General features: G+C 59.0%; 4 protein-coding genes across 4 annotated transcripts; 1 reads left to right on the forward strand and 3 right to left on the reverse strand.

Moving 5' to 3' along the window:
- Window positions 1-104: 104 nt before the first annotated feature.
- Window positions 105-12,101, reverse strand: CEP85 (centrosomal protein 85). Its single transcript, XM_026043557.1, has 15 exons — window positions 12,052-12,101; window positions 11,070-11,216; window positions 10,437-10,507; window positions 9,779-9,931; window positions 7,276-7,991; window positions 6,494-6,627; window positions 5,645-5,771; window positions 5,314-5,499; window positions 4,881-5,033; window positions 4,468-4,622; window positions 2,819-2,939; window positions 2,285-2,335; window positions 2,103-2,210; window positions 1,256-1,481; window positions 105-981 (listed from the first exon to the last, which is right to left on the reverse strand). The coding sequence occupies exons 3-15, from the start codon at window positions 10,489-10,491 to the stop codon at window positions 818-820; spliced, it is 2,349 nt and encodes a 782-aa protein (XP_025899342.1). The 5' UTR covers window positions 10,492-10,507; window positions 11,070-11,216; window positions 12,052-12,101; the 3' UTR covers window positions 105-817.
- Window positions 12,102-13,006: 905 nt separating this feature from the next.
- On the reverse strand, window positions 13,007-18,948 carry CNKSR1 (connector enhancer of kinase suppressor of Ras 1). Its single transcript, XM_026043505.1, has 21 exons — window positions 18,897-18,948; window positions 18,289-18,446; window positions 18,020-18,210; window positions 17,829-17,913; window positions 17,601-17,642; window positions 17,399-17,518; window positions 17,269-17,328; window positions 16,872-16,940; window positions 16,522-16,641; window positions 16,360-16,439; window positions 15,737-15,864; window positions 15,462-15,622; window positions 15,246-15,276; window positions 14,983-15,155; window positions 14,823-14,896; window positions 14,402-14,473; window positions 14,251-14,324; window positions 13,901-13,965; window positions 13,709-13,823; window positions 13,272-13,453; window positions 13,007-13,195 (listed from the first exon to the last, which is right to left on the reverse strand). Exons 1-21 carry the CDS (start codon window positions 18,946-18,948, stop codon window positions 13,007-13,009), a joined length of 2,241 nt encoding a protein of 746 aa, XP_025899290.1.
- Window positions 18,949-21,563: 2,615 nt separating this feature from the next.
- Window positions 21,564-22,614, reverse strand: ZNF593 (zinc finger protein 593). Its single transcript, XM_026043438.1, has 3 exons — window positions 22,418-22,614; window positions 22,203-22,265; window positions 21,564-22,032 (listed from the first exon to the last, which is right to left on the reverse strand). The coding sequence occupies exons 1-3, from the start codon at window positions 22,612-22,614 to the stop codon at window positions 21,891-21,893; spliced, it is 402 nt and encodes a 133-aa protein (XP_025899223.1). The 3' UTR covers window positions 21,564-21,890.
- A 967-nt stretch (window positions 22,615-23,581) lies between these two features.
- On the forward strand, window positions 23,582-24,485 carry CUNH1orf232 (chromosome unknown C1orf232 homolog). Its single transcript, XM_026043303.1, has 4 exons — window positions 23,582-23,680; window positions 23,765-23,848; window positions 23,917-24,014; window positions 24,230-24,485. The coding sequence occupies exons 1-4, from the start codon at window positions 23,606-23,608 to the stop codon at window positions 24,483-24,485; spliced, it is 513 nt and encodes a 170-aa protein (XP_025899088.1). The 5' UTR covers window positions 23,582-23,605.
- Window positions 24,486-25,282: the final 797 nt, after the last annotated feature.

Consider the following 25,282-nt stretch of genomic DNA (forward strand, 5'->3'; position numbering starts at 1 on the left):
TTCCCGAGGGAGCCGGCGCCCGCGGCTCTGCCCCCTCGCAGGGGCTGCTCGGGGCACGGCGCGCTCTAGCACATGAAGGCACTTCAGATACATCCACTCCCTCCCCAGCCAGAATCGAAGCCCTGTTCAGAGCGTTTTCTCAGGGGGATGAAGGGTTTAAGGCTTCTAGGGTAACAGTGCTCAGGAGGGGCATTTCCAGAGTCTTTTAGTGTCACTTGATTCCCCGAATTCTGTTGACTACTGCAAGGCTCTGGATGCATTTACCTGAGCAGAGGTCCTGTTCCACAAACGGCTACACAAGCGCCCACACACACAGGGATAAAACTGGTAGCACCTTGATAAAATTAGCAGTAGTGTTAAATCCACAAATAGTCCCTGAACACTTCTGATAAACTCTGCGTAGATCCTGTGTGACTAATAAGGCCGGAGCATTATCAGAAAGACCAGGGCATATTTTCCTCCTCACGTTGGTTAAAACTGTCACATTTGCACGTCCAGAGTATGCCAAGCCCGGAAGGCAGTTCAGAAATCACCTCCCAGCCCCAGAGACCGTATCAAGTCCAGCAAACACAGCACAAACACATGCCACTTGATCAAAGCAGCTGCAAAGCCCAACACCAAAGTCCAAGCGATGCAGTTAGCCAGGCAGCAGCTCAACACCTCCGGCAGCCCCCCTGACTTCTCATGGATAAGCCACGCGTCTTGGACCCCAGAAACGGGACGGTAAAGTGCTGAATCAGTTTCATTCGTAGGAGCTCTGGTCTCCTCAGGGTTTCAAGTCTTTGTTTCCTGTCCTACTTTGGGGGGAGCACATTCTTTACTGGGTGATGCAGTTGTCCCCCATGTCCTGGGCGTATCTGTCAGATATTGCAGTCCTTAAGTCCTCCACCTCTCTGTGAAGCTGTTTTACCTCCGACAGTTTTTTTGCCAGTATATCAGGGCTCAGCAAGTCGTCCTTTTCCTTCGCCGAGTACTGCACAGCTGTGGAGTCAGAGAAGGGAGACATCTCAGACGTGCAATTTTGAGCAAGGGTCCCACACATTTGCAAATGAGCCAGAAAAACATCAAGACACATTTGCAACAGAGGCACCACTTAACATGCAGTTATTACACCAAGGAAGCATCAATTTTTAGAGCTTGCTAGCCACAACAGAAGGTTCAGGATACCAAAAAGATGAGAACATTGTATCCACATAATACAGGTGTTACTTAATGCTATCTCAGCACATTTGCTAGGCTGTCACTCTGCACTTACAGCGAATGCCCAGGAGCAGGGAGAGGTTGGGATCCTTGCCCTGAGCCCTCTGAGTCACAATGCTGAAGACAGACTGCAAATCCTGCAGACAAGTGGCCAGCTCCCCGTGCAGCTCCTGGGCGAGCTGGGCCGCCTGCCCCGCCAGCGGCTGCGTCAGCTCCGCCTGCCGGAGGCGCTCCTGGAGGGTCAGGTTCTTCTCGATGAGATCCTGGTTCTGCACGGAAAGCTGGACAAGGGGTCACAGATGATTAAGTCACTCGGTACAAAACTATCAGGCTCAAAGCAACGACTCGATGACGACGGGAGCACCGAGGCCAGGAGGGGCAGGTTTGTGACTGCTGACGGCTCTCCAGACTCCCGCCAGACGAACAAGGAACAATCCTACAGGATGCGAGCAGCCAGGTTTTCCTGCTCCCACAGCAAGCACTCACAACAAGGGCCAATGCAAGGGAAAACCTTCTAGGTTGCACCCCAATCTCTCGCCCTGATACAGGCCATCCCTTCCCCAAGGGACTGTCACGGAGCTCAGCTCCCTTCAGGCTTCTGCCTGAGGCCGAGTCCCATCCTGCAGCCCGGTTTAGGCACCTGCTCAATGTGTTGCTGCCCTCCCCTGGCCAGTTCCGTGCTCAGCACCACAAGAGGCAGCCCCAGCCGGAGTCTGGGGCAGAAAGAGTGTCAAGAGGGTCCCTCTCCTCCTGCTTCTGAGCAGAGGAGAGCTCCTTTCAGAACACCGACAGGGCAACCGATCGACAGGAGACGCTGAGCTGCTGACTGCAAATTAAGACAAGGACAATTTGTTTTTTTCAACTGCAGTGCTCTGGCACTCAAACTGTGCCCATGCTCTGACCTCTTTCACAGCCGTGCGGAGCTGCTGCAGGGCGTTTTCTCTCCTCATCGCCTCCTCTTTCAGAGCTTGGCTTGTCCCCTCTTCCTGGGCCACCTGTTCTTCCAGGTTCTGGAACAGACCGTGGGAAAGTAGTAAGTCTAATTCATTATTAAGTTCTAGATCCCTCCACAACAGCCTCTCACCTTTACTTGCAAGGACAACTGCTCCATCTTCTTCTGCTGTTTGTCTGCAATCTGGAACCAAAAATAGAGGCCACTAAGAACAGTCCACACCGACTCTTTCCATGATATCGACAGGACTTTTCCTTCAGGACAGTTCCCCCTCTCCTCTCTCTCTGCTGCCCATTTACTGCTTAATTTACTTCCTGTTAGCAGAGAATGTTAATGTCCTAATGAAATGTACCTGATCAAGGAACCACTAGAAATCTCAACTATAAAAAGGTAAGTTACATTCTTGTGGTTTTCCTCCCCTTTTCTGCATTTAGCAGCTTCCCTGCAATGAAGTGTTCAGGGATTACTCTAGGATGGCATGGTCACCATACCAACAACAGCTCTTAAAACCCCTCAGTTGGCAGTGTTGGGGACAGCTCTTTCATTGCAGTTGTGACCACCTGCAAATGTCAAAGTCCTTGATGGCATTTTAGTGCCCGTTGCGACTCAGTGGAAGGGGAGGGGGGAACACCAGAAGTGGTAACTCCACACAACTCCAGCTGTTACCTTCCTGAGGCACTCGCATTCTTTCTTCAGAGAATCATTTTCTGCTTTTTGCTTCTCCCCATCATGGGCAGGGAGGCCTCTCTCCACATTCTTTACAGACTGCTGCACCTTGTCCTGCAAGCTGAAATTAGCCAAAAACCATGAGAAAAGCAGGGTGCCTCCCCTGAATAGAGTACAGCAAAAAGTGACATACTGGCAGTCTCAAAGGCTGAGAGAGCTGGGTCTGTTCAGCCTGGAGAAGAGGAGGCTGAGGGGGGACCTGATCAGCGTGTATAAATACCTCAAGGGAGGCAGTGAGGAGGAGGGGGGCGGCCTCTTTTCAGTGGTGGGCAGGGATAGGACTAGAGGAAATGGCTTCAAACTGAAGCATCGGAAGTTCCACAGGAACTTAAGGAAGCATTTCTTCACTGTGAGGGTGACAGAGCACTGGAACAGGCTGCCCAGAGAGGTTGTGGAGTCTCCTTCTTTGGAGATCTTTAAAACCCGCTTGGATGCAGCCCTGTGCCACGTGCTCTAGGTGACCCTGCGTGAGCAGGGGGGTTGGACTCGATGACCTCTGAGGTCCCTTCCAACCTTCGGCATTCTATGATTCTATGATTCTATGATTCTATGGCAGTCTGCAGCAACCCCACAACTGTACGCTGCACGGTTCTGTTGTGCAAGAAGCTACAGTTGAAAGCAACAATCAAAGGACACACGCAAACTCAGGTGACAAATCTTGGCTCCCTTCCTTTCAGAAAGTAACAGAATGGTTGAGGCTGGAAGGGACCTCTAGGGATCATTTAGTCCAACCCCCTGCTCCAGCAGGGACACCCAGAGCACGGGGCACAGGGTGGCGTCCAGGTGGGTTTTGGAGACCTCCAGAGAAGGAGACTCCAGAACCTCCCTGGGCAGCCTGTGCCAGGGCTCGGGCACCCTCACCGTGAAGAAGTTCTTCCTCATATGGAGATGGAACTTCCTGTGTTTCAACTTACACCCATTGCCCCTTGTCCTGTCATTGGCCACCACTGAAAAGAGTTTGGCCCCTTCCTCCCTACATTCCCCCTTCATGTATTTATACATATTAATCAGATCCCTTCTCAGCCTTCTCTTCTCCAGAGAAGAGTCCCAACTTACTCAGTCTCTCGTACGAGAGATGTTTCAGTTCCCTAACAATCTTTGTTGCCCTCCGCTGGACCCTCTCTAGCGCACTCCGAGTACACAGTACTCCAGGTGCAGCCTCACCAGAGGAGAGCAGAGGGGCAGGATCCCCTCCCTCACCGCGCTGCCAACGTCCTCCTGATGCGGCCAGACGCCCACTGGCCTCCTCGGCTACGAGGGCACTGCTTCCTCGTGGGCAACTTGGTGTCAACCAGGGCTCCCAGGTCCCTCTCTGCAGAGCTGCTCTCCAGCAGGTCAGCCCCTAATCTGTATTGATGCCGGGGGTTATTCCTGCCCAGGTTCAAACACCTGGATCTGCTCCTCCCCTTCACTCTTCGCATGCAGAATTTGAACATAGGGCTTGGGTGGGAGCTCACAAAAATGACAACAAATCCAAGGTAACCCAGTTCTGACAGGTGGGACAGTGGCAGTGATGAATGACCCCTGTGCCAGTGCTGAAACTCTTCTAGTGCCAGGATGGAGCTCTCTCCAATCCTTCAGTCCTTTACCTGCACACAGAAGAAAGAAGCTCCAGTTCTTTACGTTTTTGTGCTTCTAGCTGCATTTCTTGCTCCCTGAAGGCCGTGCGGATATCTCCCAGCTGTGTTTCCAGTGCCAGCACCGTCTCCTGCAGAGACGTGTTCTTCAGTTCGGATTCCTTCAGCTGCAACAAAGATTATCACAACACTTCAAAGACCTCCCAGGGGTTTCACCACACACAATTCAATTGCACTCACAGTGCAGTTTTCACTATCCATGTAACAGTTGTCAACTCTAGCTCAGAACATCCCTCCTTCCAAAAGCACACACTGCAACTTCACTTGTTTACTTGTGCCCAGGAGATTATTTACAGCTGTAGAAAAAACATCTGAGTAAGTATCTAAGGAGTTATCAGCACTCCTGGAAAAAAAAAGGTTTTTACCTTCTGACTCTGTTTCTGGTGGTCCTCAAGAGTTGGGAGATCAGCCAGGTATCGCTCAAGAGTCTCAATTCTCTGTTGTCTCTCCCTGCTTTGCTCGGATTCCTTCTGGCATTTCTTTTTCAGATTATTAATGTGCTTGTCTCTTCCCTTTACCTGCAAAGACAGTTAGATAGAACTTTTTGTTATAATTGTTGTCCATTCTTCAGTCCAGTAGTGCTGTTTGCATATGCCCATTCAGTCATCTGTACAGTGCTCATCACCAAAATACAAGATCATTTTGCCTCAGCAGCATTTCAGCTCTCTTTGGCTAACACAGGCTTCTTTGGTTAAAAGAAGAGGTCTTAAACTACTACTAACTGCAAAAGGGAGGGTTTTTGCTTATAGACAATGAAGTGGGAGAAAGGAAGATATCTCCAGAGCAATGGCATCCTACCCTTTCTTCTTGTTTCTTTAATTCCTCCACATGTTTCTGCACAGTTTCCTTCAGCGTCTCCCGGATCAGTTTTGCATCCACCTCTGCAGCAGCCAGTTTTCTCTCCAATTCAATCTTCTCTTTACCGAGAGATTCAGTCTTCTCTGTGAACTGCGCTCGCAGGAAGGTGTTCTCCCGTTGCAGCTCCTACGGAGAGTCAGTCTGAATTCTGTCCCTCAAAAAATAATCTTATCCTGTACAACCCTCCTAGTCAGGAAATGCCTCATGAGATATGTCAGCGCCAGCGGATTCAAAATATATTTCCCACTGACGTCCCATTGCACCCGATTACCTGCAATCTCAGCATATAGACATCTCCATAGGGTGCTGGGGGAGCGGGGCAGCCAAGGAGGGCGCTGTGAACCTGCAGTTCACTTTCCCGAACTTTCTGCTCCAACTGGGAAATGTGCTGTCTTTGCCTGTAGAAGACATGTGTAGATAACAGACTGTTCTCAAGTGTACGTCTTGTTTCTAAGGCTAGCAGGGAACGTACACAACCAGCGGCACCACAACTTTTTATATTTAATTAATATTTAATTATTAATGCGTATTGAATTAATATTACGCATGAGAAGGTGACAAGCACAAAAGGAAGACAACTCAGAACTACTGCAGAGAAATAATTCAGAAAATACCTGGTTTTGCACTTCCACAGTTCTGCATAAACCTTCTTTCCCTCATGCTTCTCCCTCAACAGCAATCATACCTAAAGCAGCCTTTCACAAAAGCTTATGGACCACTAACATTACATGTGAAGTGTTGTTTGACAGCTCAAATTCACCAAAGAAAAGAAAAGTTTATTATAAAGGTCTCCAAGAGCTCCCTAAAGGTTCTCAAGCAAGCAGGCAGCAGTTTCGAGATTCCAAATATTTGTGATGGAAATGGAAGTTATGATTCACTATAAAACAGGAAAAGATATATAGCTGGGGGGGAAGGAGCAGCGGGGAAGAAGAGAACAAAAAAACCACACCCCTGTACTCAAAATTATCTACTACTTCTAAGTTCTTCTTTATGGGGAGGGAATCCAAAGGGCAAAAGGGTCCCTGAGACAAGAGCCTTCCTTCATATTTTCATAACCCTGCCTCTTCCAAAACAAAATATTCTGGAGCTCTTAAGCCACACTTCAGTGTCAACCTCTCACCTGTCAATGATGAGCTCCTTCTCCTTCAGGAGGTTTTCGTTGGTGTTCAGGATATTGATCCATTGGGTTGGATCAGCTGAAGGCACCGGAGCAGGACACACTGAGGGATGGTGGCAAGCAGCTCCATTTTGTAACTGAAAGAGGAGACAAAATAAGGAGGGAGAGGTTTATGCTCCACAGAGGTAACTGCTACATTGCTACAGCTATTTTGCACACTGTGTGCTCATCTGCATGCCAGGACGTGGCTATTTCAGGCTCTGCTGATGTCTGAGAACAAGTAACTTTGCCCAAGCACAAATGGAGATTAACAAATAATTTTAGATCACCGCACTGTCTCACTGGAAACAATCTGTCTCCATTGGCATACAGCTGTATGAGAGGTGATAAACAAACTGTTTCCATCTACTAACTTGAAGATAATTTTATGTTTTTTTTTCCCCAAAAAGGCTATCTCTACATACAGAATAAAACTATCCTACGAAGTAGAGAGTTAACAAGTTCTTGCTGTATGTTTCTTTTGCAGTTTCTGGTGGACAGGATATTTCCCCTCATGGTCTGAGTTACTGTGCAGGGCTGTAACACTACCCAGCCTTGCGCTACATGAGCGGTGTGACACACGATACCCGTGACGTGGCCTGCTGTGAAAACAGCTCATTAAGAGACTTCCAGCACAAGACAGGGAGCAGCATGAGACATTTCCCCCCTTGCTTCCTAAGCCTTCAATGACTCACAACTCGAGAGGAGCGTTTCAGACTGAGCCACTCACACACGCAGCTTCCTACCTGCATTTGTTCTATTTGCAGCCGTACGCTCTCCAGCTGTTGTTTCCACGCTCCGAGTTCACAGACCCTCTCGTGGGGGTGCAGAGTGCAGGTTTCTTGCATCCATGCTCGAGATGGGGGAGTTGTAGGCTTTGAAAAGACACCGTTGGCCTGCAGTCCTGCCGGCAGCAGCCTGTTCCCGTTTGGCCATGCTCCGCTGTGGGCCTCGCACACCCCGTTAGCCCCTGCTGCTTGCTTGCTCTCTGGCAGCACTTTATACTGATCCTTGGCGGCCTCAGTTGTCCCGGAGTTCAGATTGAACTTCTGGAACCTGTGCAGAGGGTCAGCACACAAACTATCCAGAAAAAGAGACTGATTAAAGGTTTGCTCAATGGCGGGGGTGTTGAACTTCAAGGCATCCTCTCTTCGTAAGTGATCAGAAGTGGGGTGCCAGGACTGCTCTAAACCATTTTCCCCCGAAGCCCCGCAGAGATGCAAGAGATCTCCGGGTGGCACCTGAGATGACTTCCCAGCATTAAAGTCTCCATTTCTCATGAGTCCCAAAGCAGCTCCTGGCACAGCAGGTTTTGAAGTATTCTGTGAACTGCTCTGTTCGCCTGCTGAGCGGAGCTTGGAGGGTGAAGTACTCAAGGTAGAAGGCATAACATGAGCTGTTGGGATGGTCACTTGGGTTTTGATGGGCTGGAACGAGGAACCATTACTGGAGTTGCAAAAGTCTAGGGAAAGAAGCAGCAAGATGCTTTAATTATGATTCTGAAAATATTCTGACCTAAACCACCACCTCTTTGCTGAAAGGCTCTCTGCAGAATTTTTAAAAAGCAATTTTTTTCCCCAAAACATCTCATCATAAGCAGCAGCAGCTGACATAGAGCAGCAAGGCTAAAGTAGATCTGTGTTCTCCCTCACTACAAAGTTCAGGAGCCAGATGACACTTTCTTACCAGAGTAAATCACACAGAGAATTCAAGTTACAGCTCAGGACATATTTTTAAACTCTTGTTTTTTAAGCTACTCTTCTACAGTATAATCTTCAATATATTAAGATTATCCTTCTGCTTGTTTAAAAGTCACAGCCATTGAATTGAATAAAAGACTAAGACTTACTCAACTGAACACTGAGTTCTTGATTCTGTTCTGCCTGTCCCACAGCTCAGCAGCTCTGAACTGCAACCAAAGCTACCTGGAGCCTTCACTGAGCCCGTGATGAGCTTCAAACATAGCTGGACGCTACATCACCAAGCGAGTCATCTTCAAACTCCTCCAGGACTCTGGAGCAAAAGGGCTTTTTCTAGAGGTTGCAGTAATGGCTCTTGCCTCACTGCCACAGGAAGCGAGATAGAGCAGAGCACACACACCCCAACGTGAGCCTGTCCTGCCTGGCAAACACCAAGCCTGCCTACATGGAAATACAGGGTTATTCTTAGCAAGGCTCAGATTTCAATACAGCAACAGCAAGAGCTGCAAAAGGCAAACACCGCAATGCCTGTTGCTTCTCCTCCTCCTGACACGCACAACACATGAAATTCAGGTTTCTCCCAGATACCCCAACTTGTTTTCTTCATGCCTTTGGGTACAGACCCATCCCCACATGATGTTTCTCTAACCAGCAACAAGCCAGCAGGGTCAAATTTCCATGAGCTTGTAACCTCAAAGCACTGCTGTAAGGAGGAATAAAAGGTTACATCTTGAATCAAACAAACAAGATTCTGCAAAGACCATCAAACTACTGGAAAGCTGTCAGAATAAAGACACAGATCCCATCTCAAAAATTAACAGGAGAGGCAGAAAATCTTCTCAGACATTTCTTGGCTCTGCTTCCTGCACACAATGAACTCTCTTGCTGTCAAGCACTCACAAAACACTCACCATAACAAACACAGGAGAAAAGGCACAATTTAGTTTTCAGCTCCTCAAACCTGTAGTCCTAATGTCACCAGGAGGAACTTGACTTCCCTGACCAGCGAGTCGCATGCAGATGCTGGGATCAGGTCCCTGAACGTGGCTAGGGTCATTGTAACGACGTTTATAACTAATGCACTGACTTAAAAGTCAGTGTGGTTCAGCCAGCTGTCAGGGCTGCAGTTAAGCCTAAGCTCTTAGGAACAAGGCTACAAGACATAAACATTAGAAGGACAATCTCTCAAAGAACAGTCACCACGCCCCAGCTCTTAATACACAACTGGATGTTTTATTATCCTAAAAAAGGGTGGCTATGACACTTAATCATGCACTCTAACAATGTTTCTAAAAGCTTGTTTTTTTGAAAGTCTCCCTTTCAATTCCCACGTTATTAAAAACCACAGCTCATTTAAGACACATAGTACAGACTGAAATCCATTACAGTGTCAAGTGTATTATATCAAGGAAAACACAAGCTCCCTAAACGCTGAGGGGAGAAGCAGTAATGTTCTATGCCACCTTCACAAATGAAGATGAAAATACAGGTAGAAAGAACACTGGGCTATTTAATGGTTTAAATTCTTCAGTGGATGTCCAGAATTCACCTTCAGCGCTGTCTGAGCCGGAGGTCCCAATGCCCACGTCCCCGCTGTCAGCCCCACTGGAGCAGCGACTGATGCGACTCTGGAACTTTGCAGACAACATGGGTGTTTTCCAGTCAGTCTCCAAGAAATGGCTCTTCTGACTGGTACCAGGGTCTACGGAGAAAAAGCCCATGATATTTATGTTTTAGCCACCAAGGCTAAAGCCACCTCCTGCTTTCAATTCCCCTAATTAAGCCATAAGTAATCACCCTCTCCGCCTAGAAACAAACCGATCCTCTCCACACTGTTGCTCAGGAAATCTATTTTGCCTTTTCCTTTTGCAAAAGGAAATAGCAGCTAACATAGGGAAGCCAAACAATAGCAGGAGATTGGAAGTCAGGAGTCAAGAGCAGTAAACTGTACTCTTACTGACAAGCTGGGTTATATTAAACCCATTGATGCTCTGGTACTTAAAAAAAATGAGCATCAATGCTAGCACACAGCAATACTGATAATGGCAGAGATATTTTCATATCAAACATCAAAAACTCCTCTCATCAGTTGTCATTCAAGAGACAGATCTACTAGCAAGTGATACTGTGTCTCTGGACATTCATGCAGTTATTTTATTTTGCAGGAACAAGACTTAAAACAGCTTTAAAGAAAAGACAGTGCTTACCTGATGGATTGATCTGCTGAAGCCTCAGGTCTGCATGCTTCTCAAGAGCAGCCATCTTATCTATTCCTCAGCTAGAGGACAATAAATAAAAAGAAAAAAAAATCATATTTTAACAAGCTCTGTTGCTGTTATCCTGGTAGACATGGATCAGCAAGGCCTCATTCAAAAGATTCATCTTAATACAGCATTTTCATCTTTTCCAGAAACTACCTCTGTTTCACCCTTCCCATACTTAATCACTAAATATTTAAGTACTAAATCAACACTTTAAAAAGGCTCAGTTGTTGCATGTTTTCTCCATGCCTGGGAAGTGAGAAGAGCTCCCATTTGCAATATTCCTCAGGTATGCAGCTGTTCAGCAGAGCCTGTCAACTGGGGCATGCATTATACCCATTATGGTTATTTTTAGAGCATCAGTCACCATGGTATCTACACGCTGCCTCTGTGTCTAGAGAGGCTAAAAAATTTCCTTCATAAGTCTTAACGTTAAAAGTAGTTCATTTCTGCCCTCTGTAGAGGTCACTGGGCAACTACATCCACAAATGCAGCAAATCAAAGCAGCACTGCTGTACCATAAATGGCAATTATTATCTATCCAGAGCTTTAGTTTACTTTATCCGCTCATCAGAGTACCTCAGAGAGTGAATTTTCGGCCTCTGATGTGAATGTAATTTACAGCTCTCTTCACTGGGGAAATTTATGGCCTCTCTCCTCTCCATCAGTCAAACAGCAAATGCTCACGGGTGGCTCTCTGGAAGCCATTCACGCAGATGTTACACACTGGGAATGCAATAGGATAGAGAATGAAGCAGTGGTGTCATTTTACTCATATAGCAAGGCAGAAAAACATAGCTTTTAGCTAAATAAGGTGCTTGTTATATTTTCAGTTAGGTATGAAAACACTTCTTTTAAAAAATCAGTCATCTTCAACACTACAGGTAAGCCATTTTCACACAGAAATTCAAGTACACGCTGTTAAAAGACAAGAGATGAAACAACCAAAGCATTCACTTCTTGCCCAGCACTACCCTCTTACAAAAACCCACAGCCAAGAGCACACACCCCATCCTTGAATGGCTCCCTTACAGCAGCGGGATTGGGCAAATCCTGCAGGCAGGGCAGGAAGGCACACGTCCACACGCAAAAACGTGAGAAATGAGGATGAAAAGGAGAGGATTATGAAGAGAATGGGAATGATGGCTACAGCAAAAGCGAACAGGAGCAGGATAGGACTGCAGGAGGCTGGGGTAGAGGTAGGGGCAGTGACTCATCCCCTGGGGGGATAATTTGCTCCGAGGAAAGTGAGGGTTTGGCCTCAGGAGAGAGGGGAACCATGATTTGGTTCTAGAGGAAGGGGAGGAAAGAGAAGGATGGAGTTTTACCTCAGGAAGGGGAGTTTTATCGCAAGAAAAGGAAGGTTTACCTCAGGGAGGGGCAGCTTTACCTCAGGGAGGGGTCTCTGAGGGGGAGGAGAGGAACTTTAGGGCTCCCTGAAGGACAGGGGAGCCCAAGGGCTACGAGGAAGGCGAGCGAGGGGGCGGTAGGGGCTCGCCGGGGACAGGAGGAGCCCTGTGGAGCCCAGCCCGTTCCCCGAGGCGCGGCGCGAACCGCTCACCTGCCTCCGCCGCGGCGCCCGCGCTGCGCCCACGCGTCGCGACCGTTACAGCCGCGGGAACGGGCGGGGCGGGCGCCACGCCCCCTTCCTTTCCCTGCAGCCTATGGGAGGGCCGGCCCCTACCGTCGCCTCTCCTCATTGGCTCGCTGGCCACGCACATCCCCGCCCTTGAGCTTCGCGGCGGCAGCGAATGGCTGCCAGGGGAGGAAGAATGTCCATAGGCGCCACCCGTAGAGAGGGAGGCTGCCTCAAGCCGCGGCGCGGGCGGCGGGCTCCCGCGCGGAGCCACGCCCCTCTCCCTGAAGCCACGCCCCACTTCCCTAAACCACGCCTCCGGACGGTTGGTCACGCCCCCTTGGCCACTGGCGCGCATGCGCAGTGGCGCCCCTGGCCCTGTTGCGGGGCAACATGTCAACCCACAGGATCCCCGCACAGTTGCCCGGCCCGGCCCCCGCTGTCCCCCGTGGACACGGAAGCCGGGGCACCCCTCTCTAACCCCGCCTCCCGGTTCCCCTCAGCTCCCGGCACACAGGAGGGGTCTCTCATGATGGGGAGAGGCCGCCCAGGACAGTCCACAGAGAGCAGGACACGACCAGCAATGGCCAGCACAGATGTATTTACAGTCGGGGGAGCCGGACCTGGCCGTGGCACCGGGCAGGCCCACACCGGCCTCCTGCGCAGGCCCCCATGGCACCGGGGCACGGTGTCCTTGGGGAAGGTGTCACAGCGTCCATGGTGTCACAGCAATGCCCTGTCCCCGTGGGCACAGGGCTGACACAGACCACCTCTTGCACCAAAAGTCCGTGCTCCTGCCTTCAAAAACAACATAAAACCCCCCAAAATGCACCTCCCACCATGGCACGGGCCCAGGCAGGGCAGCCTCTCGGGCAGCAATGCGTTTCCCAACGGAGAGGTGTCCCGGGACGGGGCGGGCACGGCGGCTCCTCGCGGGGCGTCACGGTTCGGCAGCCGCCCGCAGCGGGCCGGGCGCCCCGGCCGCGTCCTGGCCCTGCTGCCGCAGCCACGACTCGCGCAGCTCCTGGTACAGCTCCTGGTGCTCTTCCTTCCAGCTCGCGAACTTCTCCGAGGTGAGCGCGCTGTCGCCGAGAAGCTGCTCCAGGACCTGCAGCTCCGTCAGCTTGGCCTGCGGGGAGGGAACGGGGCTGGCGGGGGGTCCCTCGTGGCCCGGGCTCGGGCTGGGGAGGGCTGGGGGCTCCCACCTTGAGCGTGCTCTGCAGGGCGCGCACCACATGCACCTTCTCGTTGATGAGGGGGTTCTTGTTGCGCTTGATGAAGGATTTGCGGCACTGCTCCTCCGTCAGGAACCGCTGCCTCCCAATGAGGGACACCCCGCCTTGCTTCAGGCACTGCATGAGGCTCTCCAGGTCCTCCCCGGAGGGGTCTGGGCAGCGAGAGGGGGTCACCACAGCGTGGGGACAGCCCCTGGCACAGCCCTGTGTGCAGCCCTGTCCCACCAGCAGCTTAGACCCAAGAGGAGGCTGGACCACAGCTCAGAACAAGGGTGAAGACACCCTAGCGCACGTCCCAGCAGGCCTGCAAGGGCTTGAGTGAATGTCCCTGCACTGTATGCATGCAAGACGATGGTCAAGAGTTTGGCTAACGGGGTTGGGGACCCCCAAGCACCACCAGCACCTACCCATGGGTGAGCAGGGCCGGGGGCTGCCCTGGGGGCTGCCGGCTGCGCTGCCGGGCTCGCCGCTGCCCGGGAAGAGCTGTGCTTTCTCTGGGGCGCTTTGCAGCCTCTTCTTCGGCTGGAGGAGACACGGGGCGGGGGGTGAGCAGGGTTCTACCCTCCCCTCACCGCCCCTGCTCCCGTGGTGCCACTCACGGAGTCGCAGCCCTGCCTGGGGGAGTCTTCGTCTGGGTCCTCGGCCTCCGTCTCGCTGTAGCAGTCTGGGGGCAGGACGGTGGCACTGGAGGGGTGCGGGCAGCCCCGGCCCGGTCCCCATGGCCCCTCCAGCTCTCCCAGGCCAAGCGCCACCACCCCGTCCTTCACCTCAGCCCCTCCAGGAGAGGCAGCTCCTGTCCTTCTCCCCCAGGTCACGGACAAAGCTCTGAGTTCCCCCATGCAGGAACACAACCGTGAGGCGTCACCGCCCCGGGGACACCGCGGGGCTCACGTCCCCCCCCCCGGGGGAACCGACCCCTTCTCCCGCCTCCCGGGCGGGCTGCACTTGCCTTCCTCCCTGTGCGGGACCGGCTGGTGGGCCAGCGCGTAGTTCGTTTTGGCTGTGATCAAGTGACTGACCCACCTGGGCGAGAGAGGGACAGTCACGGCCAGCCTGAGCCCCCCGCCGCAAGCCGTGGGACGGTGGCAGGAGCGACTCACATGCTCAAATCAGCCAGCGTTTCTGCGGCGAAGATGAAGGGCTTGTACGTCTCGTGGGAGAGCTGGAAAACACTGGAAGAAGCGAGAGGGGGCAGCTGCAGTTGCTGCTGCTTTTCCGGGACCACCAGCAACCTCTGGCTGCCCTAAGCCTCCTCCCAGCCTCTTCCATCCAGCCTTCCCCCTCCCAAACCAGCCCACAAACTTAGCCATTTTCCCTGACATTGGAGATGACCTGGATACGCTGTGGCCCTTGGCCACATCTTAGATAACACAAGGCAGGTTCTGCCCAAAATATGGCCCATCCTACTGGTATCTGACCAGCATGGGCATCACCTGGTGGGCTCTGCTGGCCGAGCGTGCTCCAGAGAGCATCCCGCCACGGGCAGCTGGGTGGCACAATAGCCACCTGACACCCACTCACTATTTCTTCTTCTGCTCCCGCGTGCTCTCCAGATTGTAGGTGGCCACGTTGATGAGGCCCGCGGCCTTGTCATCCTGCAGGAGAAGCACAGCAAGGTGCCCGTCGAGCCGTGCCGCCGGCAGCGCCGCGCGGGGCTCCCCGTGGCCCGGGCCGCACTCACGTTGGGGTGGTTGTACCAGTAGAGCGTGTGGCCTTTCAGCACGAACCAGCAGCGCTTCCACTTCTGCGCCATGAAGGCCACGTGGTCCTTCTTCTTCAGGAGCCAGCCATCGCAGTCCACCCGGCCCAGGTCCCGGCACGAGACCCGCCGGCGGCTCAGCCGCGTCGCCACTCCTGCAGAGACGGTGGGCACCGGTCGCCTCGCAGGGGCACGAGCGGCGGGGACGGCCAGCCCGCCCGCGGCCGCGCCGATGCCGAGCTCACCTTTTGGTCTGCGGCCCGTCTCGGGACTGTCCTGTGTGGGGAGATGGGAGCTGAGGGGGCCGACGGGGCCCCACGTGCAGCGGAGCCCCCCCTTGCCGGCCACTTTGCAAACCCCACGGCACCGAGCACAGCCCGGACCCTGTGCCGAGGGTTTTGTCTCTCTGTCTGGACACGATGCCCAGCCCGTCTCCACTGCTGCCCTTCCCCGGATCTCACCTCTCCGTGGAGCTGGCCGGGCTCCGCGGCTCGGGCTCCGGCACCGTTGCGGGGGCCGTGCGGGAGGCCGAGCTCCGCGGCGCCTGCAGCAGCGAGGGCGCGGGGCGAGCGCGGCCCGGCCGGCACCGTGCAGCTCGGGGCTGCCGCGTCCTCTGAAGCGCCTGCGGGAACGAGCCCGGAGCGCTCCCGTGCCAGTCAAGCTGCCGCCGGAGCTCAGTATCCCAAGGGAAAAACCACTTTCACTCCAGAGATCCCTCCCCGCCGCCACTTCCTACCGTCTCTGAGAAGTCCCTGCAGGAACTCGCCAGCCTCCGAGCCGGGCAGGCTGGAGTCCCTCTCGTCCTCCTCGTCGGTGGCGGGATCTGGCACCGAGTCAGGCCCCGATTCCCAGTCGGCAGCTGCGCTGCAGGGAAGAGGGATCCCTTGCGATAAAACTGCCCTCCTGCCGGGCCGGCCGGCGCCGCGGAGCAGCTCGCCCAGGCACAGGCGCTTCTCCCTCCCTGGAAAAGCAGAGCTGGACAGAGAGCGGCGGAGCCGCCGGGCACCGGCTAAACCGGCCCCTCTGCTTCTGCTTCCAGTGGGGAATCCGAGGCAGCGTCCGGCGCCTCCGGCCGCAGCTCGGACCGTTTGCCTCGGGCGGAAGAGGCGGCAGGAGGCACCGGCTCTGCGAGCGCCTTTCCATTCTGGGAGAGAAGGCTCACTGCTAAATATAGTCGCAACCCCCATTAAAATGTTACCAAGGGACTTAATTGCAAACAGAGCCTTTTTTTTTTATCCTTTGCTTAAGAGTCCTTGCAGCTCCCCAGGTCATCTGCACTGTTGTTCCGCAGTGGCATTCCCAGGCTGGGCTTTCCAGCCAGGAAGGGGCTCCTGATGCTCCCGGGGTGTCCTGGCTTACCTGGAACTCAGCGATGTGGGGCTGCCGGGACACTCGTTGCTCCGGATGCCAACAGGATCCTCCGCCTCCAACCCCGCTCCCTGTGGGACAGTGCATCAATCCCCACCTGTGTCCTGCATGGAGACACTCACCCCGGCACAGGGGGACACCCGCATCCCTCACCGGCGGCCCGGCAGCCTGCGGGGAGCCAGGGGGGCTCAGCAGGATCTTCTTCAGCACCAGCGTGGCCCCGCTCGGCCTCTCCTGCAGCTTCTTGGCCAGGTTGACGGGTGTCCAGCCCACCTGCGAACGGCATCGGCCCCGCGCTCAGCCACGGCCCCCCACACAAGGACACGTTTCCAGCAGCTCCGTGGCTGCATCCCAGCGTCCCGCAAAGCTCCGCGAGCGAGACGGAGCGGAGTCAGCGACACTTGCCAGGAAACATGAAGGGTGCGAGGGGGATCCCCAGCCCCAAATCTCCCCCTCCCGCAGCCGGGCAGAGGTTGGGGATCCCGGCTTGGCCCCGGACTCACCACGACCTGCTCGTTGATCTGCACGATCTCGTCTCCGGGCAGGAGCGGGGGCCTGTGCACGGCCAGCGCCTGGGGGCAGAGCGGGGGCAGCGGGAGCGAGCGTCCGGCGGCAGCCCCCCGGCAGCGCCCGCCCCGCCGGCCGGGCTCCACGGAGCCGGGTTAAGCATTAACCGGCAGGCCTGACCTCGTGGGCAGTGCTGGGCAGGAGGGCGCAGCGCGGCAGAGCCCGGTGCCGTGCTCGCTCCCGAGAAGGGCTGCACGGGCCAAGCTGTGCCCAGCAGGCCCCGGGGGCAGGACTGGGGCTCAAAGGGGTGCGTGGGATCCGGCCTGCTGGGCCCGGTGACATTCCCCACTGCATTCCCTGTGGATGTCACGGTGGCGGCAGCCCCCAACTCACCTGCGAGGTGGTGCCGGAGATGAAGTGCAGCCCAGAGCTGGTGGAGGTGACGTCCAGGTCCTGCGGAGGGGCACGGGGGCCGTAAGTGGCGCGGGGGTTGGCCGGGGGGCCGGGGGCGCGGGGCACTCACCAGCGGGGCGGCGGGCAGCGCCGGCGCCAGCCCCACACACTGCAGCACGGCTGTGCGGTCCAGCAGCGCCGCGGGGCTGCAGCGCACGATGCTCTCGCAGATGCCCGCGATGTGCTGGCACTGGGGGCGGCAGAGCGGGGCTCAGGGGGTGGGGGCACCCGTGGTGCCAGGGGACCCGCTGCCACCCTCCACCGGCACTCACGATGGGCAGGATGCGGCTCTCCCTCTCATCCGCCGGGCACTCCTGTGGGAAAGCAAGGCTGAGGGCATCCATGGGACCAGCTGGGTCCCTGGGGACACGGGGTCCTGTGCTGTGTCCCCCACGGGTGCAGGGGCTGTGGGTCCTGCCCATCAGGCCCCATCCCCTGCCTGGTCCTCGCGCCGTGCCCGTCCCCGGGGTGTCAGGGCAGCACGGCCGCCCAGCGCTCACCTCCTGCAGCGCCTCCACCAGCTCCACGCAGAGGAAGACGATGTCGCGGCTGGCCGAGTAGTCGTTCAGGGTGGAGAAGAGGTACCTGGAGCGATGGGCATGGACAACAGGGATCAGGGCGAGGCAGGAGGGACACCCAGCACGCATGGGTGCCCCTCAGCACGGAGCGCTGCCCCCTTCCCGGCCCGGACCTGTTGAGCCAGGAGAAGAGCCCCTTGGCGGCGCCCAGCAGCTCGGCCACGCAGGCCAGCAGCTCGAGGGACGGCGGCCGCGGCGCGGCCCCCGCGCGCCGCCCGCCCCGCGCCAGGCCCTGTGCCCGGCACGCCAGCGCCCGCAGCTGCTCCGTCAGCGTCCGCAGGCTGGTGCTCGCCAGCTCCTGGTCCTGGCGCGGGACAGCGCGATGAGGACGCTCCCGGGACGCGGTCCCCGGAGCGGGGCCGGCGGCGCGCGGGACACTCACCAGTGCCCGCAGCTGCTCCACGGCCTCCAGCAGCAGCTCCTGGTGGCCCAGGCGCCACACGCCCAGCGCCTCCAGCGCGGCCGCCGACAGCCGCAGCAGCTCGGCCCCCGGCAGCGCCCACGCCTCGAACGGGTAGCCCTGCACCACCGCGTCCAGGCCTGGCGGGAGGCGCTGCGTGGAGCCGGGACAGCGCGCGCACCCCGGCCCGCCCCCGCCCGGCCCAGCAGGGTGGCCCTGGCCGTGGGGTGCCACCGGAGACGGGGTGACACCGGCCATGGGGTGACGCGAGCAGTGGGAGCGGCGCTGAATTCCTCCCCAGGGCGCAGCTGGATGCCGGCGCCGCCTCCGTGCGCAATGAGTGTGCCAGGTCTCAGCACACGTCGCATTGGGGGCCCCTGGGGACAGCCCTAGTCCCCCCTGCCTTGCAGGTCGCCATGGCGAGGGGACAGCGCTGAGCCCCCTCCTTGTCCCTGCTACACATGAGGAAGTGGCACCGGGCGGGACTCTGTCCCCTCCCCAAACCGCTCCCCCTGCTGCCACCCCCGCCCCCAGGCCCCTGGCCGGGGCCCCCCGCGGGTGCTGGGGTGTCCCGGCCGGGGGCCGCTCACCTCGGAACCAGGCGGCCACCCGCGTGGGGCTCCAGGCGCCCACGGGCTCCATGGCGGCCGCGGGCCGGGCCGGCTGCTCACCTGCGCCAGGTGAGCGCCGCCCCATTGGCCCGCCCAGCCGCCGCTCACGCAGCGCCCGCCCCCCCGGGGACGCCCAGAGCCGCCAGGACCCCCCCACCCTGCTCTTCGTGGGGGCGGCAGAGCCCCCCTACGGCCCCCGCCTCAGTTTCCCCCTCCACAGGGCACCGCCACCAACGTCATCCGTGCGGGAACGTGCCCGGCCGCTGCGCCTCAGCTTCCCGCGGGCCATGTCGCCAAGGGGCGCGTGGCCCCTCATGGGCTCCCACTTTGCGGGGGGGACAAACGAGGTGCCAGGCGGCATCTTGCATCCCCGCAGAGCGGCTGCCCCGCGCCAAGCCCCGCTGGCCGCGCCGGAAAGGGCCCCGCGGGGCCGCGTCCCCCCCTCGGTGCCCGTGCGCTTGGGGGAGCAGCGCGCGCTGATTGCGGCTGACAGGCGCTCGGCGCCAGCGCCGAGGCGGCCGCGCGGGGCCCTGCACGGTGCCATTCGGGGGGTCCCGCGGCGCGGCGCCCTGCCCGCCGAGCGCCCCGCGAGGCCCCCGAGCCCCACAGGCCCTTCCTCCCGCCCGCCGCCCCCGCTCGTCCTCCCGCTGCGCCATGATCATCCGCCCGCGCCGCTTGACCCCGGGGTATTTTCGGCTGCTTCAGGTAAGGGTCAAGCTGAGACGGGGGGGGGATGTGTTTGTGGGGACGCCCCCCGGCACCACGAGCCGTGCCGTGTGCCATGCCTGGCCGTATCCTGGCCCCACAGAGAGCAATGGGGTGCCAGGGTGCAGCGCTGGGTGCCGGCACTGGAGGCAGAACAGGGGCAGTGAGAGCACCGACCTCAGAGTACGCTCAGCTCCCTGGGCTGCACAGCACGAGTATCTTAGGGGCAAAACCGCGCTTTTCTCCTTTAAATCCCTCCGTGTTTCCTATGGGCACAGTCCAGACATTCAGACAGGGCCCTTGGTGCTTCCAGGGCCCCCCTCCCTGTGCCAGGGTGGCTCTGCGTCCCCCAGCGCCCTCCTCTCCTCTCCTCTCCTCTCGCCCCGCAGGTGCAGCTGGCCGGGGCCCGGGCGGGCGAGCCGGGCGGGCGGCTGCTCAACCCGCTGGCGCTGCTGCTGGCGGCCGCGGGGCTGGGCCTCTCCTGCTACAGCGCCCGGCGCATGGCCGGCCCCGCCAAGGCCGCCCCGCCAAGGCCCTGAGCCCGGGCAGCCCCGCGGGCGCTCCCTGCATCCCTGCTGGGAGCCGCCACAGAGGACGGAAAGCCGCCCCGATCCTGACTCGGCTCCCCCAGGGACACGGTGGCGAGGCTGCCCCCGCAGCACAAGCTGCCGGACGGAGCTGCCACGAGCCTTGCCTCTTCTCTCGCTCCCTCCCGTCCCTCCCTGACCCGGCGCAGGACGCGCTGTCCCTGCGGCCGGCCCCGCTCCGAGCACCGCTCCTCCCTCCGCGCGCGGCACAAAGGAGGTCAGCGCCCGGCGCCGTTACGTAACGGCAGAGCAGGGAGCACCAGGACGAACACCAGCCTCCCACTGAGGCTGCGGGCGGAAAGCGGGACGCGGGCTTGGCTCCCGTCTGCGGATAGGGAGCGGGAATTGGATTGGCAGCGGGAACTGGATTGGCAGTCTCCACTGGGACAGACAGTCCCCCCGCAGGGGAGGCCCCGAGCTTCCCACCCCTCTGTGCACCCAAACCCTGCACGGCAGCGCGAAGCCACCCCTTGGCCCGATGCTACCAAGAGTTCCGCTCAGTCGCCTGGACAGCTCTGCTCAGCCCACATGCCAATAAACCTCTTCCTTGTGAGCAAAGCTGCTTGGTGTCGCTGCCTTCCTGCGGCCAAGGCCTCGGCTCGCCGCGGGACCGGCCCTCGGGCTCTCATTTCAGCACTGGGCAGTATCCGTTAAACCTGTTCTGCAGGAATTGGCAGCCCGGCAAGAGGTTGAGCAGGGAGGAGCTGTGAGCAGTGGGGTTGGTTCACCCTGTACACACAGCCCTGCTGCTCTCTGGCACCAGGCACCGCTGTCTGGGAGGCAGGAGCCTGGAAGTGTCCCCACATCTGCACCCCCTGCTACAAGGGAGCAGGGCCAACCCCCTGCAAGCCCAAACCAGGCAGGCGCAGCAGCGCAAGGAGCTGCTGGCAACAGATAAAAGGGCTTGGAGAGCAGCTGGTTCAAGCTCAGTCTTACCCCTGACTCTACCTTCCTATGAGGGCACGAGAACTGCGATGAGGCTGTCGCTACCACCTGGGAGACACTCAGGGAATATTCTTCCCTTTCAAGTCTCCTTCTTTGGAGATCTTTAAAACCCGCTTGGATGCGGCCCTGTGCCACGTGCTCTAGGTGACCCTGCATGAGCAGGGGGGTTGGACTCGATGACCTCTGAGGTCCCTTCCAACCTTCGGCATTCTATGATTCTATGATTCTAAGCATTCAAAGCTTAAAAGCAAGTGATGATGGTGAACCCCAAAGGGCAGCTGCCCTGGCTCTGGCAGCGCTGCCCCACGCCGCAGCCTGGATCGCATCAGCAAAGAACCACGCTCAGCACTGCCAGCCTGTCAGTAAATGCACTTTAATGGGCGACCTACAGGTGTCAACCTCTCACCCAAGGAGCAGAATCCAAACCCGCTATAAAGGCAAAGAGAGGAGCACACAGGTGAGCTAATGTTCGCACCAAGAAGCTGCCTGTCCCTTCCCCAGGAAGGAGAATGCACAGCCTGCTGCCAGGCACAGTTCACAAGCGCCCTCCCCAGCAAGGGCACCCAAGGTCTCCCTGGCTGCCTTTTCCTTATTAGCTTTTCAGCAAGGAAAGCTGCCAAGAGGCTGGGATAGAGCTCACTTTCCTCCCAGGGCTCAGTAAGAGGATCCCCTTTTCGCAGCGCTGTGACATGGGCAGCAGCAAACAGGGCAGCCCCAGCCCTTCAGCCGGCTGTGCTCAGCTCGACGCCTCCATCTCCACTTCTTCGTCAATGGGTTGGGTCCGAACTTCCACCTTCTTTGGTGGGATGTAGGATCCCATCCCGGCCGCTCGCTCCGCCTCCTCCTGGGTGTAAGGTTCCTCACTCAGCTGCTTCAACCTGAGAAGGCAGAACAACCTGATGAAATCAGATGCACAAGGCCTGATCTTCAACGGAATCTCCTCGAAAGAGCCACATCCTGGCAAAGCCAGGGCCACGGGGAGCCCGGGGGCTGCGGGGATGGGACCAAGCCGCCCGCGGGCACCTCGCAGCACCCCCGCGCCCCTCACCTCTTCTTGTGCACCTTGGACCTGAAGTGCTCCTTCATGCTGGTCAGATCCACGAAGTAGCGCCTAAGGGGGAGACACGGAGGGTCAGAGGGCTGCAGACAGGAGGGGGCGGCAGAACCGGCCCCTGGGGCGGAGGGATCCCGCAGGAAGGGCCCGTTTTCCCCGCACCCCCTCCCCGTGCACCCCCACCCCGGTGGCTCCCGCCGGTGACGCACGCGCAGTGCAGGCAGTAGAACTGGGCGCAGCCCGGCAGGTCGGGGTCGGGCTCCTGCCGCAGCAGGCGGGCGGCCGCGTCGGGCCGCAGGTCGCCGTGGATCTCGTCCAGGTCGCGGCGGCGCCGCTTGCCCTTGCCCAGGCGGCGCAGGGAGCGCGCGCGGTGCGCGCCGGTGCGCCGGCTGCTGCGCGGCGACATGGCGGCGCGGGGCGGCGGCGACGTCAGCGCCACGCGACGTGGCGGCGGCAGGCCACGCCCATAAGGTGCGGCAAACCACGCCCCCGTGATGCGGCAAGCCACGCCCCTACCGTGCGGCAAACCACGCCCCCATGGTGCTGCAAGCCACGCCCCCGTGGTGCGGCAAGTCACGCCCTCATGGTGCAGCAAGTCACGCTCCTGTGGTGCGGCAAGCCACGCCCCCGTGGTGCGGCAAGCCACGCCCCCGTGGTGCGGCAAGCCACGCCCCCATGGTGCGGCAAGCCACGCCCCGTGCGTCAAACCCCGCCCCCTAGCGCAGGCCGCGCCCACGCAGGAGCGCGGGAAGCGTTGCGTTCCCGCGTGGGCTCCGCGCCGCGAGGTCCCGTCTCGCCAAGCCACGTGGTTCCCCCCCCCCCGGTCTGGCCGCAGTAGGGGCCGTCGTGGCCCCACTCGGGGCAGTGCCACACGGCGTGGGGACATGGGGGCTGGTGGGGACAGAGCCCAGTGTGTCACCCACTCCCCCGTGGGGCGAGCCGCGGTCCCCACTCCCAGCACTGTTGTCACGAGTGGCGGTGGCCTCAGCACGGAGCTCACGGGGTGCCCGCGTGGTGGCCCGGCCACGGGGGCCGCATTGACCGCCTTACCCCTGCGCCATCAATAATCCATGGGGAGCTGCCACGCGCGGGGCGGCGGGGGGCACATCAGCCCCCCGGCCCCCTGTCCACGTGGGGGACAAGGACCAGAGCTGGGGACCGCGAGCGAGGGCGGCGGGTGGGCTGTGCTCGGGGCAGGGGTGCAGCCGTGGCGGCCTCCTCTGCCCCCCCGGCACCATCTCGGGTTCCTCTTTGTGCAGCCCCAGCGGCTCCTGCAAGTTTAATGAAGACACCGGATCCGCGGGGAGTGGCCGGGCCGGCGGGGGCCGTGTCCCCGCTGCCCCCCACGGCAGCCCCGCGGGTGGCAGGCGGCACGCGGGGCTCCCGCGCCCGTCACCATGACCCAGGCCTTCTGGAGGCTCTACAAGGCCAAAGTGCTGCAGACGCTGGGGGGCGAGCGCGCCGAGGACGAGGTAGGGTGGGCGCCGGGGCGGGGGGGCAAAGCGGGGTCAACACCCCCCAAATCCGCTCCCCGCATCCTTCGGGCTGCCTCCCAGGACCCCCCGGAGCTGATGGAAACGGCGGAGCCGCCGGCGCTGGCGGAGGAGGGGACCAGCCCTGTGTCCCAGCTGGCACGAAAGGTGAGGCCGGGGGGCCGGGGCGCCCCGAGGGGCTGCCGGGCCCGGCTGAGCGCGGCCTCCGTGCGCAGGTGCAGGGGGTGGGAGCCAAGGGCTGGCGGACGCTCTCGTCCCTCTTCGGCCGCGAGGACGAACACCAGCTGCTCGGCCCGGAGCCCTGCGCCGACCAGTAAGTGGGACCGGCCGGCAAGGCGGCCTCGCATCCCGGCTGGGTGTTCCCGCATCCGTCCCCTCGCCCGCGGGCGCTGTCCCCCCACCAGGACCCAGCAACTGGGTGCTTTGCTCCCACAAAGCCGGGATGGAGCAAAAGGGGAAAAGGAGAGCAGTGTCCCGGGCATCCAGGTCCCTTCTGTGTCCCCCACTGTCCCTTCTCTGTCTCCGCAGCCCGCTGGCTGCGTCGCCGGCCGAGCTGCCCCCTGCCAAGGCGCCTGGATTCTGGGACCTCTTTGCTAGCAAGTGGCAGCCGACGTCGGCATCGGAGGAGCCGGAGCCGGAGCCGGGTGAGAGCCCCGTGGAGCCTGTGGGTGACAGTGGCTCCGGCAGCAGCCTGCACAAGCCGGAGGAAGGCGGCTTCAGGTGGGGCTTCCTGGCCGGAAAACTTGCTGAGATCCGGAATAAAAACGCTCCCAAGGGCAACTAGAGGAGGAGGCGCCCGGAGGGACTCGCTCCAGCTGCCCAGGATGGGCAGCCCCCATCCCTAGCCGGGGGATCTGGGTGTCCTCACCCTGCAGCTGGATCCGCACCCATCCCTGACGCTGCCCGTGCCCTGGGGTAGGGGCTCGGGGTGACCCTGCGGTGGGCGTTTGCAGTGAGTTTTGGCAGGTCTCAGCCTGCATGGAGGTGTCTGCACTAAAGACCTTGAGCTGCCCCTTTGCCCTGTGCTGCGTGGAGCTTTTCTTTGCCTGGGGAGGGTTGCCGGGTCTGTCCCCACAAGGGTGACATGGTGGGACGGATGCCCCACAGAAACAGCACGCACAGCCGGGTTGGAAACGCAGGCAGGTTTATGGAGCTCCACCTGATCCCGCACAGCCTCCCGTCGCATGCGGTGAGCCTGGCAGGAAGGGAGCAGCTGGGCGCTGCCCTTCCTCCTCGGGACAGCCCCGTCCCCCTCATCCGATATATCCAAAACGGCCCCCTCCAGGCTAAAACGGGTCTCCGAGGCCACGATCTGTCCGCCCGCTCGTCCCCAGTCAACAGGGTCCAGCCCGCAGTGCCCGTTTCCCCTCGGGTAGATCTGCTGTCTCTCCTGGGCACGCACAGGCCCAGTCCGGGGGGGCATCCGCACGGACCCGCTGGGGCTCTCCGGGCTCTCCCGCCGCATCCGTCCCCCTCACACTGTGGACTCCTTGGCGTCCGCCCAGGCCCGCTGGCAGCCGTAGAGCCACTTGATGACACGGGCATTGCGCTCCACGATGGACACGGCGGCGCCCGCGCGGC

This window comes from Nothoprocta perdicaria, unplaced genomic scaffold, assembly GCF_003342845.1.
Source record: "Nothoprocta perdicaria isolate Ctin4 unplaced genomic scaffold, notPer1 scaffold_33, whole genome shotgun sequence".
Taxonomy (NCBI): Eukaryota; Metazoa; Chordata; class Aves; order Tinamiformes; family Tinamidae; genus Nothoprocta; species Nothoprocta perdicaria.